This window comes from Acanthopagrus latus, chromosome 11, assembly GCF_904848185.1.
Source record: "Acanthopagrus latus isolate v.2019 chromosome 11, fAcaLat1.1, whole genome shotgun sequence".
In the NCBI taxonomy this organism is placed as follows: Eukaryota; Metazoa; Chordata; class Actinopteri; order Spariformes; family Sparidae; genus Acanthopagrus; species Acanthopagrus latus.
The window spans coordinates 1,488,022-1,508,818 of record NC_051049.1 but is presented as its reverse complement, the minus strand read 5'-3'; the positions used below and the strand labels follow the sequence as shown (position 1 = coordinate 1,508,818).

The following is a 20,797-nucleotide window of genomic DNA, read 5'->3' as shown; positions in this document are numbered from 1 at the left end:
TCCCGTCTTTTTTTGTGTCCCGGACCCTGTCGAGGAAATAAACACGCCGCTAATTAAAAATCGCTAATTAACGTCGCTGTGCTGTAATTTTCTCTCCTGTTGCTTCAGAAGCTCCTGAACAGTAAAATACTGATTTTTAAGCTCTTTCTGTTGAGCCGTAAATCTTTGGATGATGTTCGTCTGCTAATTTTGAGATCAACCTTCACAGCAATCTTAATCTGGTCTAAGCTGAGGCCGTGGTATCTCACTGCTGCCTGCTACTCTACTGATTAATATTCTCCACTGGAGGCCATTAAACCCTTCCCTTCATTCCCCGACACCATCTTAATACGCAGATGATTGCTTTTTTCTTCTTCTTTTCCTCTCAATCCTTTGCTCCGGCCCTAATCATGAATTTCATCATGGTTTCAATCATACAGCCATTTAACTGCTAATCAATGTAGATTTGTCTGAAGTCTGATATCCTGAGGGGCTGATGAGGACCGGTCCTCTTCAAAAAAAAATGACTTTTATTAAATGTTGAAAGTCGGCATAAATCCCTCGTTTCCGCTCTCATCTCCTTTTCTGGCTCGTCATCTCCATAACGCCTTCTCTCATTTTCTTCTCTATTCCATTCTGTTCCTCTTTTCAACATCTTCTCTCTCTCTCCTCCTTCCTCCCCGCCCTGACCTCATCTCTCTCCTCCCGGCTGACACTGAGCTGTTATTTGGCAAATGCCAGCCGATGATTGGCAGCTCCGTGTGCTCTGACTTCTGATGAATCCTGTCAAACAATCCTGCGCCTGTCTTTGTGATCGTAATGAAGGACAAAAAGAAAGACAGCAGGGTCTCAAGCTTTTCTCTTATTCAGTTTCTTGTCACACACTCCAGAGGAAACACAATCTTTTTTTGTATTTTTTCTCTCCGCCCCCTCCCCAATTATAGCTGTGTTTTGTTATCCCGACCACACTCTCCCTGGAGAGGCAGCGAGGCAGCGAGACTGAAGAGGCACAAAGCAGATATTACATTTGCATGTATCTCATACGCTGCTGTGTTTCTCTGTCTTCGCTAAAGTAGGTCACTGTCACTGCAGCTCGCAGCGTGAACCCTTCACAAATGTGACAGCAAAGCAGCTTCTGTACCTGTTGTGATGAGACCGCCTGCCAGGTGCTCTCGGCTGAGATTTACATTTCATTTAACTTCTTTGTTTACTTTCAACATAAAATCCACACAGTGATTTTTTTTCCACCTGACAAAAGGAGGAAAGTATTTTCAGTGGTTTGATTTTGAGTCTGTCTGGACCCTGTTGTTTGTGGTAGAAATGAGGCGTTTTGCTTCCTGTCAGCTCGGTGCTGATCTCAGTGACCTGTGTCGGCATCCGGCTGCTTGTTCTGTATGATGGCCGACACCAGTGACTGATCACAGGTCAGCGGGGCATCAAATAAAAAGGCAGGTAACAAGCAAACAAACTGTCAGCTGAGAACACATTGCTATTTTTATGCATTTTACTGGAGTATTCCTATTTTCTGCCTTTTTAACTTCACCTGATAGGTACTTTGCAGTTTTAGTACAACAACATCAATATTCAAACAGTAAATAATCATGTAATGTTATAGATTAAGTATTGTGGTTAAACGAACGGAACCAAATGCAGACACACAGGGTGGCAAGTAATTAGCTGGTGAGAAATAACGAAACAGGAGAAATCCAAGAGGCAAAAGCAAACAAAGAACAAAGTAGTAACTAATTCCACCTCCTGTTGTATTTGCATGATGGCAGACTCGCTTCCTTTGTGCCACAGTTCGACTTTTCTCAGACAGAATATCATCGTGGAAGTGAAGGTGATTGAGAGCTCGTCTCTACGGGTATGGTGTCATTTTTTAACAGCAGTCACACTGCTGAGAATTTTAGTATTTACGTCAGAAAAAAAAGTTGCATATTGCCCCTTTACATCATTTAACACAGGAGAGAAATCAGTTTTATTAATCACCAGCCGCTGAGGACAACTTTTCACACCAGCAGATATTTAGTGTTTCTTCTCAGAACAGTTGGTGATTTATTCGGTCATCAGTTAAATTGATCGATCTTTGAATCCTTTCGGCCGTAAAATGAAGTATCGGACTAAAACCAGGATGGTTTGGGACACAAAGATCCCAGAAGCCTCGAGCTCACGTCACACACCTGAGAGCACAGACGCCTTATTGTGCGAATATATCTGAGAATCCTTGAGTGTGATTGGTCTTTACACAGAGAGATGGATCGTCCCGTCTGTGAGCGAGCCTTTTACTGACTGATGGTCCGGCCTCGCGGTCGGAGCGCTGAAGTGTGACAGAGCGCCGACTCTTAACTGTAACTGTGACACCACACGCCGTCTTTATGAGACATTTCACACGAGCGCGACGGACACTAACAAGCTCCTGTTTGACTAATGACACACATGTTCACTGGAGTGTGTGCGCACACGTTCTGCTCTCCGGCTGCAGACGGAGACGGAGATTCCCGATCTGACAGAAGGCAAATGCTGGTATTAATATTTGAGTTCTCTGCTCCGTCCAGACGAGCTGCTGCTGAGGAAAATGCATAATTGATGTGGAAATGTCCGACTACTTAATATCTGCTCCTGTTTCTGAGGCCGGCAGCAATCTGTCTCATATCCATCTGTGTGTGTGTGTGTGTGTGTGTGTGTGTGTCACCCTCGTCGTCTCCCTCACTTGAATTATTGGTCACACACCGACACTTCAGGTTCCCTGCGAATAGACCGGCCTTGAATCTCGGTATCCGCTCTGCTGTGTGTTTATGTATGGACGTGTCAGTCTGCTTATTAAATACTCTGAAGGTTTATTCAGACGAGCGTCGTCTGTTTTCTGGGTGTCGCCTCCACAGCAGATGTTTTATGATGTTTCTGTGTTGAACCTCACTGAAACACACAGTGGCGGTGAGACTGAAATACTGTTGGACTTCACGTTATTAATCAGTGTGACGCTGTGGTTCTGTTATTCTGTTGTTGTTGATGAGTTTGCTGTTCCAGCCCGTCAGTAGTAACACACATCTCTCCTGCCAGTGTTAGCAGTGATCCTGCAGAATAACAACTTGTTAATGTTCTTAAGAAACATCGACCCACAGCTGTGATTAATACAAAGAAAGGGATTTTTGTAATAAGGCATCACTGCTCTTTGTCTTCACCTGCTGGCTCACGAGTCGTGTTAACTGAGGAGAAATAAATCTCTGTCATGTACAACATTTCTTTTCGGCGCTAATCAGGATTGCTAGCGCTATCGTTTACCATGTATATGAATCTATGATTCTGTAAAACAGTAGAGTAGTTTTGTCTCTTCCGTCCGCCTCTCTCCTCTCTGAAGCTGTTCTCACTCGTGTCTGAATCTCTCCAGTCTTGAAGTGTAAACACAGTTTCTGCTCTTGTGTCTGTGGATGGAGGAGACTATCATCTCCATTATTAATCAGCCCGCTTATCTTTCTCCACCTTCCTCTCAGCTCCTGTTCACCTTAATGAGACACTCCATCTGTGTCCATCTCCGTCTTTTGCGCAGTCTCTTTCTCTTATTTTCGTCTCGCAGTTTAATTCATCCTCGTCACTCGAGCGTCTTCTCCTGCCTCCGTTAACGCTCCTTTTACATCCTCGTTCACTCATTCTGCTCGTGACTTATTCCTTTATCCTCCCTCCATTGTTCTTCTTCTAGGCCTCAACAAGTCGAAACACTTCAGTTGTTTGTCTTCCCTTTTCACTCAGTTATGTGTGTTTGCATTGAGTCAAAGCTCATCACTGGACTAAAGCCCTTCACAGGTTAATCTTGGTGTTGTACAGTATTAGATCATAACTGAATGTATCACCTGATCAGCAGGAACAGATGATGTGTGTTCAGCAGCGTCTCTGTTTCCTGTGCTGACATATTATTTGTTTTGTGTTTCCTGCTGTGTTGTCTGTCAGGTACCAGCCCGCTGGACAGCCCTCGCAACTTCTCCCCCAACACGGCTGCACACTTCTCCTTCGTTCCTGCACGCAGGTGAGACACACAGTATGATGCCACATGTGGAGGTGTGTTACAGGGTCACACCTGGAAAAGATGGATGCATCATGTACAGCAGGCAGGATTAAAGAAAAAATCAGTAATGTTTAAACCTAGTTGAACTCAATGTTTCTAAAGTCCTGGAGAAAACTCTGTTTATATGCTTCACATGAAACAGTTTTAAATGATGGGCGGCTCTTTTCTTGTGAGCAGCCTCGTCAGTCTGGAGGAAGTCTTTAATCTCAAGCAGCAGGTCACTTCACAGTTCAACGTGTTTAACAGTGAAGTTAACAGTTTCACTCATGGTGACAATGAATCACTGCAATCAGACAGGAAGGGAAGAAACTGAAGCCAGCACGGACGAGCCGCACTCGAGCTTTTAATGTCGATATCTTGTTGAAGTGGTTCAGTGACTTCGACGCTTTGAGAGCTGAGCTGCTGCTGCTGACGGCGAGGATGATGATGATGATGATGATGGTGTGTGAGCTGATGAGGAGCGAGATGATCACTGTGAAGCTGTCAGTCAAACCAGGATTAATAAACCTCTTATCTGTCGGGTTCCCTGCTCAGATAGCAATTACTGAGAGGGAAGAAGGGAGAGAGTGTGTGTGTGTGTGTGTGTGTGTGTGTGTGTGTGTGTGTGTGTGTGTGTGTGTGTGTGTGTGTGTGTGTGTGAGCATGTCTGCATGCATCTGTGACAGATTCACGCATGTTGAGGCACGTGTGTGCGATTTATAATCCAAGATAATAAATTAAATAAAGAGATATTATAAAAGTTCAGTAAAATCAAACGACAGCCTGTTAAATCTTCATTAAGCTGATGATGTTTCCATGGTAACACACGTCATCTGTCGCACTGTGCCCCGGAGCCATTTCCATGACGACATCATTTAACAGAGTGTGGAGGCCGTGCAGCAGCCAAAAGATGCATCAATGTTGATCTGAATCTGAAAATCCGTCTCTGTCCGACCGCTGACCTCAGAGCTGCGGCTGCACAGCAGACACCAGGGCAGCAGCGACACCATGTGGTGAAGGCTGATACGACAGATCATTCATCCGGCTGCCTCTTAGTTTCCGTTTTCTGTGAGGAAAAGATGTCAGGCGTCGTCTTACATGTAGGAAATTCATGTGAGGCTCAAACAGACGTTTTAAAAATGTAAAGGAAAAAGTGTGATGATGACGGAACAGACTGGTTTGTTTTTTCCTCCCCAGTTAGAAACATTATTAATCTTCAGTTTGGTTTTTGTTCCTAACAATGGAAAAACATCTCATATCGGCTTTCTTGGAAAATAACTGTATCTAAAGCCTGTTTGAAGAGAATAAAAATATCTTACAACACCTTGTTATTCTACAGAGCAGCAGAAGTCACATTTCTTTAAGTTATTTTCTTTATTTGGCTCTGAAAAATTCTCGATGAGCATTTTGACAAATTTTTGAAATTTTGTAGACGAAAAAAATTATCAGTCAATCAAGATAATAATTATCAGACTGATGACTATAGAAATTGATATCTTTTAGTGTTTGCCTGCTGCCGGCTCAGCTGGGTCGTATAAAACATTTTCTCATACCTCCTGACCTGTAACTGTTAAAACATCAAAAACCTGAGTTGTAAGGACTCGGACGTGTGTGTGTGTGTGTGTGTGTGTGTGTGTGTGTGTGTGTGTGTGTGTGTGTGTGTGTGTGTGTGTGAGACTGTCTCACTGACAGCTGCTAACAGCTATAAAAAGAAACCCACTGTCTTGTCTCCCTCACAGTCACGGACACAGGGCTGACAGGTAACCTCCCAGTTTTGACCTTTGACCCTTTTTCCTTCCTCTTCCTGCCGCCACCTTCCTGCCCTCCGTCCTGCATGGCTGAGTCCTCACGCTCTGAATGACTTCAGCATGTCCCCTGCAGGGTTTCCACTTCTACTGCAGTACACTCTGTACTCGAATCAGGTTTAAAAGAGGAACGGTGTCTTCAGCTGAGACAAAAATAAAATGTCTGCTCACTGTTTGGGATCCAGATGTGGGGAACGAAGGGTGCTGATATTAAACATTCTCTTATTGTCCAAAAAACAACCCTAAATATGTTTAACATTGTCTCACTGTCTGCCATAAAGCTTCATGACAGAAGGAGCTCAGAGATGAACTAACACGTTTTTGTTTTTGGTCTTTACTCAAAAACAAAAATGCAGCTGACATACATCTTAATAAACCAGATCCAACAGGTGTTGGACAGTGTAACATGCAGCTGTCTGTGAGTCCATGCCGACTCACCCAGAGCTCAGAACCCGTCCCAGAAAAGAAAAATCATGTTGAAACCTCCTACAGGATAATCCTCTAAAATACTCCAAATACTCTTATGTGTATGAATTTTGGAAGTTTGTGATTCCTTATACTTTGTGTAGTTGTTGCACAATATCTACAGACATCAAAATATGAATAACTAATAAAGTGGAAGTATTTTACAGGATTGTGTTCAGTGAAATGAGCTGTGAGGTTCTAGACGAGTTGTTCTGAATGATCCGGTGGCTGTCGGCTGCTGACTCCTCGTGGCTTCACCTGCTCTTTGACTCCATGTTCACTCCTCATGTTTGCATTTTCCCTCCTTCAGCTGAATTGTTGTTTTGCTGTATGTGATGGTGCTGCGTCTCCGTGATATGTCTGTCACAGAATATGTGTTTAAATATTAAGGGATGGATGTCTTGATGTGTCTCTGTCTCTCCTGCAGGACTGACGGCAGACGCTGGTCTCTGGCCTCGCTGCCTTCCTCCGGATATGGCACCAACACTCCCAGCTCCACTGTTTCGGTAAATATCTTTTCTCTGTGTCTCTGCGTGTGACTGTATATATTCTATGATGATCTGTGGATTCTCCCCAAACACACCGAGATAAATGCTTTCTGCTCCCGCCGACTTTACTGCAAAGCAACAAGCCAACAACCCTCCCTCAGCTGTGATGCGCTTCCTTTTTCTTCCTCCCCTCTGATGCCCTCAGGTGTACTTCTACTTCCTGGTCTGTTTCCCTTCAGTTTCCTCTTTTCCTTCCCAGGGACACATCAACAGTCCCTCTGGTCCGATCCCTCTCCTCCTCCTCTGCCTTCTGCTGTTCCTTCATCTCCCCTCTTGATACCCCGGTGTGCAGTTTCTCTGTACCTGCCGCCTGTAGAATGAGACTCAGCATGCTTCAAAGGCAGCGAGCAGAGTTAACCAGCTGTGTGAGCTCTTAACTCCAACATCCAGACTGCCAGCTCACTGTACTTACACCGGACAGGCACTTATTTCAGTCTAGTTATTACGGAAAAGGATGAAAAGGACTTCCCTCAGTGTCCAGAAATATTTACAGACATCTGAACATGTACAGTAGGTTAAAACATATGTGTTTCCATTTGCACATAGACAACCACAGCTTTAAAATCTTTATATTAACCCAATGTGCATTTTGGACGTGCAGGCTGAATTATAGTCATTTTAAATACATTACCTACTGTCAGTATTAGAGTGGACAACAAATCTGGGTCATTTAACAGGAACTGATTTAGTTTATCTCACAAGAAAAAGAAACAAAGACCGTCACGCCTTTCAGAAAATCTAGCACGGCTATTATACAAAAGAGTCTTCTCTTCCTCCTCCTCCATCATCCTGGGAGGAGGTAGTAATCTGCAGGTGCCACATCAGGTGAATATGACAGATGTTGGACGAGTTCAGCTCTGCATTTCTGGGTGGCAGCAACCGTTTTCTCAGACGGTGCTGGCCCAGCGTTCACTCCAAACATGTTCAATCAAGGAGTTGAAGTGGATCCAGAGCTGCTGTGTAACTCATCTCCTTTGACCTCGAATCTGTGTGGCAAAAAAAGTTATAAACAACGTCTCTTTTTAAATAATCGTTCTGTAGGCCTCAAAATTCTGAAAAAAAACACGCCCAGACTGACCCAGTAGCTCCAGATCTAAATGTCACCTATCCTGTCCTGTAACTAACTCACCTGGCCCAGACTGGCCCGGCCCGGACTGGCCCAGACTGGCCCTGGTCTCAGCCCCGCTCCAGCCTCACCCCGCAGTAGCTCCAGTGCTGGTTGTAATCTGTGCTCCCTCTGTGCTCCTCCTCTCACAGTCCTCCTGTTCATCTCAGGAGAAGCTGCACCAGCTGCCCTTCCAGCCCACGCCGGACGAGCTGCACTTCCTCACCAAACACTTCAGCTCCGAGAGCATCACGGACGAGGAGGGACGCCGCTCCCCCGCCATGAGACCGCGCTCCCGCAGCCTCAGGTAGGAGCTCTGTCGGAGGTTACACTTCACAAACACCCACACAGACAAACACCACAAACCTCCGTCTGTGTGTCTGCAGCGAGCAGGAACCAGCACAGCTCAGGGCTGCTGCGAGAACAGCATAAAAATATGAAGTTACAGCCGAGTGAATTTGAAGCACAGAAGCTCACCTGCAGACGCAGTTCTCCTCTGGACTGACGAGTGTCGTCAGGACTCGACCTGGACTCTTGATTCCCTCAGCAGTGATAAATATATCCAATATAAGAAGTTAGCAACGCTGTTGTTTCTTGTTCCTTAGACTCGTTCCCCACAAACAAATTCCACTTTGCTGCTGTGCTGACTTCTCTTCAGATGCTTCTCCTTCATTACACAATTGATTTGAAGAGCTGTCGATAGGTTCGTCCAATCGTGTGTGATCACACGTTTGCTGTCACTGATCGAGGAACAGGTTCCCTCTTAAATATCAGAAATCCTCCAACTACTGAAACCTTCTCTTCTTCTTTTTCTCCCTCTTCTCTGATTTTTGTCTGTTTTTGATCTTGTATCATTATTAGATGTGCCATTTATGGTATCAATAGAAATGATGATATTAAGACATGAGCAAACCTCGATGCCCTCGGCTGTCTGTTTGTTTGATCCTTCAGAAAGGTCGAACTCTGACACGTCTGTGACGGCTGGAGTGAGTAGAAACTCAGCTGTCCACCCAGTTGCCCGTCTGTGTCGTCCATCTTCATCTTAAACTTCTTTTCACGATTCTCCGTCTCTGTTTCTACCTCTCCATGTCATCCCTCCCAAAGCTGACTTCGTTTGAATAGTGTTCTCCCACACTTGTTATCTCACCTCCATCTTTTTGTCTCAGCAGCGTCCTCCTCATCTTCATCTCTGTTCGGTTACACACAGATATTGAATTCTTTCATCCTCTGAGATGAAAGAAGGCGACACAGAGTTGCATGGTGCGGATCTGATTAGAGTCCCACTGTGTTTGTTGATTGATGTCAAGGTCTGTCTGTGTGTGTGTGTGTGTGTGTGTGTGTGTGTGTGTGTGTGTGTGTGTGTGTGTGTGTGTGTGTGTGTGCGTGTGTGTGTGTGCGTGTGTGTGTGGTAGTTGATATATGACCTTGTCCTTTCCGGAAAACAGAAATGGAAATCGTGACGAGGTTAAAGATGATTTTCGTACAGAGTTAAAAACAGGAAGAATGACACGTTGCAAATTGTTCCTGCTTTTATCGAAAATATCCTAAAAGCACACAGAAGTGAAGTGCTGTGATTAAAGAGATGATGTAGCCTGTGAGCAGGTAAATGGAGGTGACTTTGAGAAGTGTTGGTTCTTTAGTCACCAGTCGCCCCCCTCTCGTGCCGGGTGGATGAGCCCCAGTGGAAGGCCCGACATCATATTAGTCCACCAGCAGCGAGTGTCATTAAAAAGCTCTTAGCGAGCAGTCTGCAGACTGTCTGCGAGTCCAGATAAATAACCAGCAGAGAGCTGAGAGGCAGACGGAGGATTAGGGTTCGGTTCAGTGTGGGTCCACTTCCAAGTTGATAGAATACCCTGCAGAAGTTCCCTAATGTGAAGAAAATGTACTGCGATCTGAAGATGTGGTGAGTGAGACAGACTGTGGAGCAGAGGAGAGATGATGATCGGACCCAGGAGGAGCGAGTCGGTGCTGGAGAGAGAGCCAGCGAATGAGAGCGAGGCGCCGAGTGTAATTATATGCTAATTTTATGACTCTGCTGTGAGTGATGACGGGCACCTTTTTATCATTTAACAGCTTTTCTTCTTTCTGGTTTCTTCATTGCATCTATTACCGCTCATCTCCCCGTCTGCCCGTCTCTCTCTCCCTCTCTCTCTCTCTCTCTCTCTGTCTTTCTCTCTCTCTCTCTCTCTCTGTCTTTCTCTCTCTCTCTCTCTCTGTCTGTCTCTCTCTCTGTCTCTCTCTCTGTCTCTCTCTCTCTCTCTCTGTCTCTCTCTCTCTCTGTCTCTCTCTCTCTCTGTCTCTCTGTCTCTCTCTCTCTCTCTCTCTCTCTCTCTCTCTCTCTCTCTCTCTCTGTCTCTCTCTCTCTGTCTCTCTCTCTCTCTCTCTGTCTCTCTGTCTCTCTCTGTCTCTCTCTCTCTCTGTCTCTGTCTCTCTCTCTCTCTCTCTCTCTCTCTGTCTCTCTCTCTCTCTCTCTGTCTCTCTCTCTGTCTCTCTGTCTGTCTATCCACTCCTCCATCACTCTCCATGCTTCTGTTACCGGCTTCAGTTGCTGCATATTGTATTCACATATACCAGTAATCAGGTCATATACACAAAACCGCTTCTCCATGTGGTGTTTTCAAGCTAGATGTATCACAACATACCTCCTTATTGATAATAACTGTAATATTCACAAATTAAATATTCATATAGTGATAATTATACACAGAACATAATAATGTGTAATTATCCAGCGCCTCCTTAATCATTTCAGTTCCTCTGCATCTCCATATTTTTCGTGGTCGGTGGCTGTAACACAGCCTGACACTCTGCTGCCGGCATTAAAATGATAAATAAAAAAGAGAAGAAGACGCCAGTTAGAGAGTTATTTGAGAAATCATGGCGGAGGAGACGATGGACAACAGAGAGACACTCTAGTTCATGTTTTAATCCCAGAATATCAGAATCTGTATCATTAAATTATCTCAGGTGTCATCATCGTTGACCACCTGATCCCAAAGAAGTTTCAGGATGATTTCTTTTTTCCTCCGCTCACTTTTTTTGACTCGCTGCAGGCTTGTTGTTCTCTGCAGTGTATATTTCCTTCACCTCTATGGAAACTGTACAATCATGGTTAGAAGTAGTGAGAACTCAGAGAAGTCTTTATTGTAAGTTGTTTAGAACAAAAGCGTCTGCTAAATGTAAATGTCTTTTGTGCAGTCAAACACAGTTATAATGACATAAATCATAAAAATAAACAAGTCACAAAAATCCTTAAAACAAACTACACAGTGGCACCTAAATAAATGGATTAAAAGTTAGATAACAGAAACAGAACTAATTTTAATCTGTTGCTAAAAACGATATTTAAAAATTAATTAACTACTAAGATTTTGGACCTTATTTGAACTTTAGCGCTGATGATGTCATGTTTCAGTATTAAACAGAAAGATTTGTTTCAGGTCATTTAAAACTTTTCTCTCTCAGTAGAGAACTTACATCAGTGTTTTCTACTCATTAAGCTGCTGTCAGTCAACATCAGCACTTCCTGCAGCGATATTTCACAATAAAAGCGCTTAGTTGTTGAGGGCAGAATCTTCCCAGGTCCGGTCCAGACTTTAAATGTCATGTTGAGTTTCATTGACTGCAGCTCAACGCTGAAAAATATAATAATATAATAATCTCTGTCAATATGAAGAACACAGAGGAGCAGAGAGGTACTGACAGGTAGACATGGAGGAAGTGTTGAGTTCACATGACATGTAAGTGGATGTAAGTTTGTCTCTTAAATCAGCTGTTTTCACACAGAGGTCTGGTATTTCTGCCTCCTGACCAACACTTTGGCTTTGGGTGATTTTTGCTACAACGTTTTCAGTGGAATCATGAATCTCATCAGGGGATGTTGAGGTTTCACACATACAATCACAACGCTCATTTCACACACACACACACACACACACACACACACACACACACACACACACCTCATCCCATCCCGTCCTGCCCGGCTCTCTGTCACGCTCAATTAGGCCTCTCATTTCCCCGAGTCTCCCGCCTCAGTTGTGGAGCATCAATGTTATTTTTCTCTCTCTCACCGACTCTCTCCCCCCTCCTCACCTCCGTCTCCCTCCCGCCTCACCGTCACCATCCGATTCGCTGTCTCGTCTGATTTACTTCAATTACCCTCTCTACCAATACGCTCTTTTGCATTTTGAGTGCCTTTTGTCATGTGTGACATCACCACTTAGCTGGAAAAGAAGAACACGCTCTAATGTTTTAATTATCCCAGTCCCTCGGGCAGAACATTTCACATTTTGTCTTATATTTCATAAATGTTTTCTCTCCTTCTCACAGTTGTAACTTCTGAACTTTCAGCCTCACATTAAAATAAAAGAATTCTCCCGCAACTTCCTCCGAAGCCTCGTCTCCAAGGTCGTTTCTCAAAATAATGACAAAGGCGTTTTTTGCAGGGATTGCTGCGAGGCAGTTTTTATTTCCCATTACAGTAGAAATATAGCCGTGTTGTAATTAGCCTTTGTCTGGCGTTCCTGTGTTATTCATCCCGGGGATTTCAGTTCGACCTCCACCGCAGCTCGCTCTGACGGAAAGCTTTATTTTAATAAAAGGCTTCTCAGAGCCACGAGCACACAGGAGGAATAACAGAGAGGAGAAGAAGAAGATATTCTGTGAAAATTAAAGAATGTACATAACCGCCTCTGGCTCTGAATCCGTCTCTGTCAAGGCTAACCTTTAATTACTGAGCCTGCTGGCAGAGCCGACCGCTCTGATTGATTTTTCTTTTTCAAGACAGGCGAACATGAAAGGAGAGTTTTAGAGTTGAAGGTGGAGGAGTTCAGTCTGTGTGTGGGCGCTCAGCTCAGGCTCGTTTTGTTTAAAGGGTCACTTCACCAGATTTACAAAGAACTCTCTCTATAAAATCAGGAATTTTTAATGTTATTATTCACACATGTCCTTAATGCTCCGTGTTGGGTCAGAGACCGGCAGTGAAAACACTTCCTGCATTCTTTTCACATTAAAAGCATGTCAGAAATGCAGAATTAAATCCAAACAAAGAAGCTTAAAACAAAAGAAAAGTGGAAGCGCAGTACTGTGTGTGTGTGTGTGTGTGTGTGTGTGTGTGTGTGTGTGTGTGTGTGTGTGTGTGTGTGTGTTACCTGTCACCATGTGTGTGTCCTGATGATAAACAGCATCATGACGTTGAGCTCATATGTCACGTTCAGGCTGGTCTCATTCCTATTAGGCTGGTAATTGGACTTTGAGCTGCCGATGGATGACTTAGAAAACATTACCTCATCGCACCGGTCACGTGTGTGTGTGTGTGTGTGTGTGTGTGTGTGTGTGTGTGTGTGTGTGTGTGTGTGTGTGTGTGTGTGTGTGCATCTACCGATGACTCATACAGACATCTGGAGCCCCAAATTCATATTTTGACCTCACCTTCTGTCCCCTCACTCTCTTTCGGAATTTTTCTGTATTCAGTTTTATTTTATTATAGTATTTATTGGAATTATTTGATGATTTTAGGCTCATTATTTAATCTGTATCCATGTATTTTACATTATGTTGTACAGGGCCGGGCATATATCGATATTATAACATTATTGATATATGAGACGATATATAGATATCATTATATTACAATATGTCGTGTGTGTTGTCTTTACCTGGTTTTTAAGGCTGCATTACAGTAAATTATCAAACAATCATGAGAACACTTGCAGGTCAGAACATCCCTGCAGCTCTACAGTAATTCGTTATAATTCTGTTTGACACGTAGTTTACCTTTATTAAAAATTTGCAGCTGCACAGGATTTCAGTAATATTTCAATCAGCTGTGCAGCCTAAATCTTATAATGGCAGGGAAAATCCTGATGTGGTGGATATATTGAAGGATCAAAAATAAGATTCCCACACGCTGCTGATCAGTTTTGATTGAACTGTGTTAACGATGTTTTGGTCCCATTAGGGGAAAAGATCTGAATGAAAAGAGTAAAGTTGTCTTCAGTTTCTGAGCAGTTTGGTTCCACAAAATAAAAATAAATGATGCATGTCATGGAGAGAAAAGCCCTCCAACTGTAGCATCCTTTGTTTTAGTCATTTTCTAAACACGTACGTCAGAATCCTGTAAAACAGGACGGAATTAATGTCAAGAAAACAAGTTGTGATTCCTAAAAATGCTGATAACAAGCCGACGTCAGAAGATTCTAAGTTAAAATTAAAATACTGATTCTTTATGAACATGGAGATTATCTGTTCCAAACACTTCTGCAATATTTAGACGGGGATGTTTACCGTCATAAATGGAGTCAATGAATAATACAGCAGGCTAACAAAGCCTAAAATTGCTTTGAATGATATTTCTTCCCATAACGTACACACACACGCACACACACGCACACACACACACACACACACACACGAACACACACACACACACTGCCTGTCACCTGTCGTCTTTCCCTCATTCTCCTGAAAGTGAGACACAGAAAAGGTCAAGGATATTGCTGCTGTCGCTATTTTGTCTTATTGTAGAGAGAGGTTGGAGGTGGGGGGTGGTGTGTGATGGAATAAAAAAGAGATGAGTCCCAGGAGGAGGGAAACGGAGAGAAGATGGAGTCCACTGAGTGAACGACAGACGGATTGATATTCTGTTGGAGCCGGTGTGGACTGAAGGAGACGTCACTGTCAGACTGTCAGCTCGTGAAAAAACCCCCCGAGAGCTGACGGACACTCAGAGCAGTGAGGCAGTTATTACTGACACACACACACACACACACACACGGTCAGGTGGTCTGCTGGTCTCCAGAGGCGTTACCTTTGTGCCGCTCTGTGTGTGCAGCCATGTGAGTCCAGAGGTGGTCATGGTCCTCGGTTTACACTGCGGAGGACACACATATGATGAAGACCCCGAGGTCCCGTTAGTGTGCGTGACCACCATCCTGCTTTTATTCCCTCTGTGCTCCGGTGACCTGACCAGTCCTGTCTGTCACATCCAGTCTGCTCACTCGTGTCTCTGCAGCTCAGAAACAGGCAGCACCTCCTCCTCCTCCTCCTCCTCCTCCTCCTCCTCCTCCTCTTCTCTCAAGCTCAGTGTTTGGTCAAGTTTCTCTGCTTGGCTCTTGTTCTGCTGCTCTTGTGAAGTTTTTATCGAGTCACAGAGAGTCATCTGCTTTTCTGAAAGATAAATCTCTTGATATTTGAAAGAAAATCCTTGAAACACTGACAATGGCATTTAAAATCATGTGCCGAGCAAGTTCTGGCTTCTGTCTTTGGGGCTTTGTATCCTGATCCAAACAATCTTTGGTAGCACATTAAAAATGTCACTTTATCCAGATGGTTGGAAGAACGTGAAGTTTTTGGATTTATCTTTCAGAAAGAAGCTCGGTTCTGTTCCTCATGTTTCAAAACACTTTAATGTATTGATAATGTCTCAGAGTAACTGCTGCTTCATTAAGTACGTTCATGTTTAAAACATCTGGGTGTGAAACTGAGGAAGACACTTGTTGCCACATGTTGGAGTGTTTTAGGACACATTAGACATCAGGTACAATATGTAAGTGTTCATATTTTGATTTCTAAAGCAATAATTCTCAATACATACAACAATAACTGATGCTGTAGCAGCTATGCTAACCTGCAGCCGCCTCTTCTGATGCAGCTGTTTGTTCTTCTAAGTTTTAATGATGTAGTCAACATGGAGGTGGAAGCATCTGTTTCCACTGGTGGATTAAATTACATCAGACGTATTTATCTCTGTGCAACAAGTGGTTGTAACTAACACATGTGCATCACGAAGCGCTCACTCATCTGTATTTGTGTGTCTGTTTGGTTTCAGTCCCGGACGCTCGCCGATCTCCTTCGACCACGAGATCGTGATGATGAACCATGTGTACAAGGAGAGGTTCCCCAAGGTTTGTACTGCACACACACACACACACACACACACACACACACACACACACACACACACTTCCTGTTTTTTTCCTTAATCATGTGTTTTGAAAATATGTGACTGAAATCACAAGAAAGATTAAGACGCATTTCCACCTCCAGTTGAAATCTAACTAGCTGGAGTGAAGCTGGTGTCTTAAAGGAACAGTTCACCTGAAAATTGTGATCCGTCAAAGGGTTTAAATGAGGTTTTTCCAGATCAATTTTTGGATCTCAGACTTGGATTACGCTCGACGAGCTGTGTTTAAAACAAGTTCCCAGTTACTTCACTTTCCATCAGCAACAATTTTATTTTTGGGTGAACTGTCCCTTTAACACTATTAAACTTAATGCAGTATGTTCGGTCACTGTAATGTAATGTAACGCTCTCAGCATCTCAGACTCACCTGGCATGATATGGTAACATCTGTGTCAGTGTGAGCTCATTTACCCTGATAAATGTTTTTATCTGTGCACCTGCAGTTTTTGGTCTCTCCATGTGTCTTCCTCTTCTATGACTCATCCTTGTCTCCCCTCTCTAACTGCCTCCCCCTCCTCCTCCCCTCCTCTCTCCCCTCCCCCCTCAGGCGACGGCTCAAATGGAGGAGCGCCTGGCTGAGCTGCTCTCCTCCTCGGCCCCGGAGAAGGTTTGCCCGCTGGCCGACGGGGTCCTGAGCTTCATCCACCATCAGCTGATAGAGCTGTCCAGAGACTGTCTGGAGAAGAGCAGAGAGGGCCTCATCACCTCCCGCTACTTCTACGAGCTCCAGGAGAGCCTGGAGAAGCTGCTGCAAGATGTAAGTGGACCCACAGATTATTCACTGTCCTGCAACAAGCAACCTTAAGAAGGAAACATCTCTCAGAAGGAGATTTATAAGATTCTCAAACACCTTCCTGTCTGGACGATTGGACTCCTCAGTATATGTCAAGTAAATAAAAGTACAAGAGAATTTAGCTTCTTATGAAAGTGCAGCGCGGTATATTTTACATAAAAAACAGTGATTGAAGAGGCCATAGTATTATAGATTTAATATTTAGGACGAGGACGAGAGAGCAGGCATTAGATCTTAGATCTTAGATTAGGACCTCTTATGAACGGGGCTGCAACTTGAGACTATTTTCATTAGATTAATATTCAATACTTTCCTTGATTAATCGATCAGTTTGGTCTTCAAGAAATCGGTGTTGATCAATGAAGAAGAGGACGAATAAAAAGAGGAAATATTCCAATTTAAGAACATAAAATCAGACAATTTTTACTTTTTCTTTTTCTTTTTTATTTCTTTTTCTTTTGACAACTAATTGTTTAATTGTAGCAGCTCTGATGATGGTAATATTAAAAAATAGTCAATTTCATGATTTCGATTGATGACTAATAGTAAGTCCACAGTTGTTTTGGTCAAATTCATTTATCAGACACAAAGACGTAAATTAAGACTTCAGACTCGTGTGAATCAGCACCATTTTACGTCATCGCCGTCGAGTTGTGTGACTAATTTCCACATCTGTCATAGTGAGAGCATTGCATTATGGGACTTGTAAAATGTGTCTGTGTTGTGGGTGCTTTTTATTTTATACAGAGAACAATAGCACAGGACACATCAGGAGCAAATAAAGCACCACAGGTCGACAGTCCCGACTTTATTTTACCCCAATTTCCCAATTATTTCCTAAAACATTAAATGTGTAAATGGAATTCATCAGCAGGTTCCTGGAGAAGGATTATGCAAATTATTAATTATGGGGAAAAATTGATTCAATTGTTAAAATTCCAATTAAGTCTTTCCAATTAACAAGCCACCCTGTTCTTGTCGGTGTAAGGTAGGTCGGCTGAAAACATCAGACTGCCTCACAGCTTCACTACGCACCAAACTCCACAGAAAACTCTAACGATTTTACAACGATTTCCTCTAATGACAAGTCATAATGACCGCCCTGATGAGAGTCTGTCCACTCTGGGCTTCCATGAAGACATCATGACTGCGGCACCTTCCCGGTCACGCTCAGTTTACCGTGGAACAACTCACGGCGTGACGCGCTCCTTCACAGCCGTCAGCGCCGCGTGATGTCATGCGAAGGCACAAAGACTGCGGTCCGGTTCCAGACGCGTAAAACTCCATAAAACACAATCCTTCACACACACACTTTGTGTTTATTACCAACAAATATTTCTGGTTTCTGCTCATCACGGCGTCGGATTGTGTCGGACGGTTTTCGCGTCTTTCTGCACACGTGAACATAGAATTATATTTACATGTGTGTGGCGGTGGTGACATCTATATTAGCTCAGTTTTGTGGTGCCTGGGGGGCGACATTATGGCTCCCACCGGCCTCTTATTGACCTTCTGTTCTACTGGGACACACACACACACACACACACACACACACACACACACAAACTATCTCTCAATCATTGACACACACACATATATGCAGGCGAGCACATACACACACACACACACACACACACACACACACACGTCCTCCCCGATTTTAATTTCACACTCCAGCAGTCACCGGGGGCTGACAGATGACTCTCCCAGACGAGCAGGAGGGGTGAAGGAGGTGCAGTCGGAGGCTTTTGGGATGGGCGGGGATTCGTGGGGATTCCTCAGTTTCTGATTGGCCGGCGGGCTCACGGAGGGGAGGTGGACGCATGAAGCCTTGTTCGAATGCTTTTGGAGGGTGTGAGGAACCGGACCTGAGCACATCTGGAGACGCTTTAGATGCTGAAGCTGCAATGCGGGCTCGGTGATGACATCACCAATTAGGCGCCGTTAGGCTGTTGTTTTTTGGCGAGCGGCCAAGCGCGGCAGCAGGTTGGAGCGGAGCTGCAGAGCAGAGCGGAGGATGAGGCCGTGAGCAGGTGGACGGAGGTGTCAGCAACAGCCTGTATGGACATTCCTCGTTTTTGTGAGGGTTTTTTGGCGGAAACATGTCTCGCGTGTCGTGGCAGAGGAGGCTGGAGGAGGAGGAGGTGCTGGAGGAGGTGCTGAGGAGGAGCGAGTGGAAGGTGTTCACTCACAGATGGGAGGAGGAGGAAGAGGAGGAGGAGGAGGACGCAGAGTTTACAGTTGAGTCGATTTCGGTTTGATTCAGTAAAGCTTTATTGGCATGCTGATGATGACAGAGACGATGAGCGTCGCAGCTTCTGACGCCGTTAAAGAAACTTTGAGGCGACTTTCAGCTCCGGTTCTGCCTCAGGTGGTTTTCTGTGACACCTCAGGAGCTGCTTGGTCACTGCATTTATTGTGTTGTAACTTCCTGTCACACTCACACAGAAAGTCCTCAAGTCCTAATTGTTTCTCCTCGTTATGATTTACTGGAAACTAAACCATTAGTGCTGGTTGTCGCCTGTCTTGTAAGACGTGTCGCCACTTCTGAAAATATTCAAAGAACATAATTGGACACGTTGCAGAGATCGTTGACAGATTCATTAATTATTCAATCTTGTTGTAATCAGTCGACTGCTGTGGGTGTTTTTCTGTAGGTCGTTAATAATTCAGAGGTTTTAATGAGTCATCAGGTCATTTTTACTGCTGTGATTTACTGTATTTTAATAGACTTCCTTCAGATCAGTTAATTAAGTAGAACAGGAACAATCTGCTTCTGAGAACAGACTTAAAATGTTCGGTGAATGTTGCCTTCACTGCTCTGCTGGATTCAGTCAGTCCAACATTTAACTTTGAGGACTGTCAGAGGTCCAGATGTCGTCAGCTCAGTTTGCCAGCGGGGCAGGAGATGCCTTCAGGATCGAGACGGTGATCTATGATTGCTCTTTTACGCTGGGTTTGTTCAGTTTAAAGGGTCAGTTCACCCAAAATATAAAAATAAAAACAATTGCTCACTTCCACTCATGGGACCAAACCATGAAGACACGGTTAGTTTGGTGATATATCAAAATGTAATACAGTACATCTAAATACTGGATCATGATATATATTATATATGATTTATAGAAAGAGTAGCCAGATCTTTTCTGTTCTATTACATTGTTCGGCTATTTTGGTTCATAACATACTTTAAAAATGCAGGTAGTTCAGGAGGAACAACCAGAGACCTGAAAGAGTAGCTCTCTGTGCCTCTGTGCAGGAAAGTCTCTTTAAATATTAAAATAATGTGACAATAAATCTTTCATGTTCACCAGCCAAAGTTTAATTCCCAAGTTTATAAACATCAGTTTTCCTCCCCAATTCAATGGAAGTGAGCAAGATTTCTTCTGAACTGTGTGAAATCATTTGAAAATGACAACAGAAGCTTGACTTTACAGAAACAATGTGATGATTTTGTGTGAACTGACCCTTTAACTGTAATTCTATAAAGAAAAGCATAACGGCGTGTTTCTTAGGTTTTTGTTGAGCCTTGAAGTTTCTCTGTTGTGAAATATTAATGTAACAGGTTTCTCACCATCCTGACCTCCATCACTTCACGTCTTTTATAATATCAGCTGTGTTTTGTGTTTAAAACCATCCGTCCTGTTATATTTCATTTTCCATTCGTCCTCCTCTTCCTGTCTTCACATGCCTCTTTGTCCTCCTTTGCTTATCCATTTCTTCATGCAACCATCCGTTCTTCCTCTCCTCGTGTCATGACCCCATTACAGAGCTGCAGGAGGCCGACTCACCTCTCCTCCTTCTGTCCTCCTCGGCTCCTGCTCTCACCTTTTATCTCTCCTCCACCTTTACCCCCGTCTCCTCCGTCCCTCTGCGTTTCTCCGCTGCTCGTCCTCTCTTCCGCTCCCTCATCCATCCATGTCAGGGGGCCTTAGTGACCTCCCTGGCGGTCGCCATGGCAACCTGCATCCAGACCATCTTCTGCTGGAAACCCCTGGGAGACCCTGTTAGACCCCCGTAGGTCACCTGACGGCAGCGAGGAGGGCGGAGTGCTAACTCAGCTCTGGTGATCCATCGTTGGCTCCGAGCCTCCA

The 20,797-nt window shown here is 44.1% G+C and overlaps 1 protein-coding gene across 15 annotated transcripts in view; it reads left to right on the top strand.

Moving 5' to 3' along the window:
- The window catches only part of mast2 (microtubule associated serine/threonine kinase 2), a 153,306-nt gene that overhangs the window by 115,904 nt on the left and 16,605 nt on the right, over positions 1–20,797 (top strand). For 8 of the 15 annotated variants that reach the window (XM_037113413.1, XM_037113412.1, XM_037113411.1 and 5 more), the window contains 6 exons: positions 3,925–4,000; positions 5,758–5,778; positions 6,716–6,794; positions 8,094–8,248; positions 15,776–15,851; positions 16,458–16,667. In XM_037113413.1, the coding sequence (XP_036969308.1) occupies positions 3,925–4,000; positions 5,758–5,778; positions 6,716–6,794; positions 8,094–8,248; positions 15,776–15,851; positions 16,458–16,667 (617 nt within the window). The remainder of the gene's footprint in view (positions 1–3,924; positions 4,001–5,757; positions 5,779–6,715; positions 6,795–8,093; positions 8,249–15,775; positions 15,852–16,457; positions 16,668–20,797) is intronic. The other 7 variants (XM_037113415.1, XM_037113425.1, XM_037113419.1 and 4 more) reach the window with 3 other exon arrangements.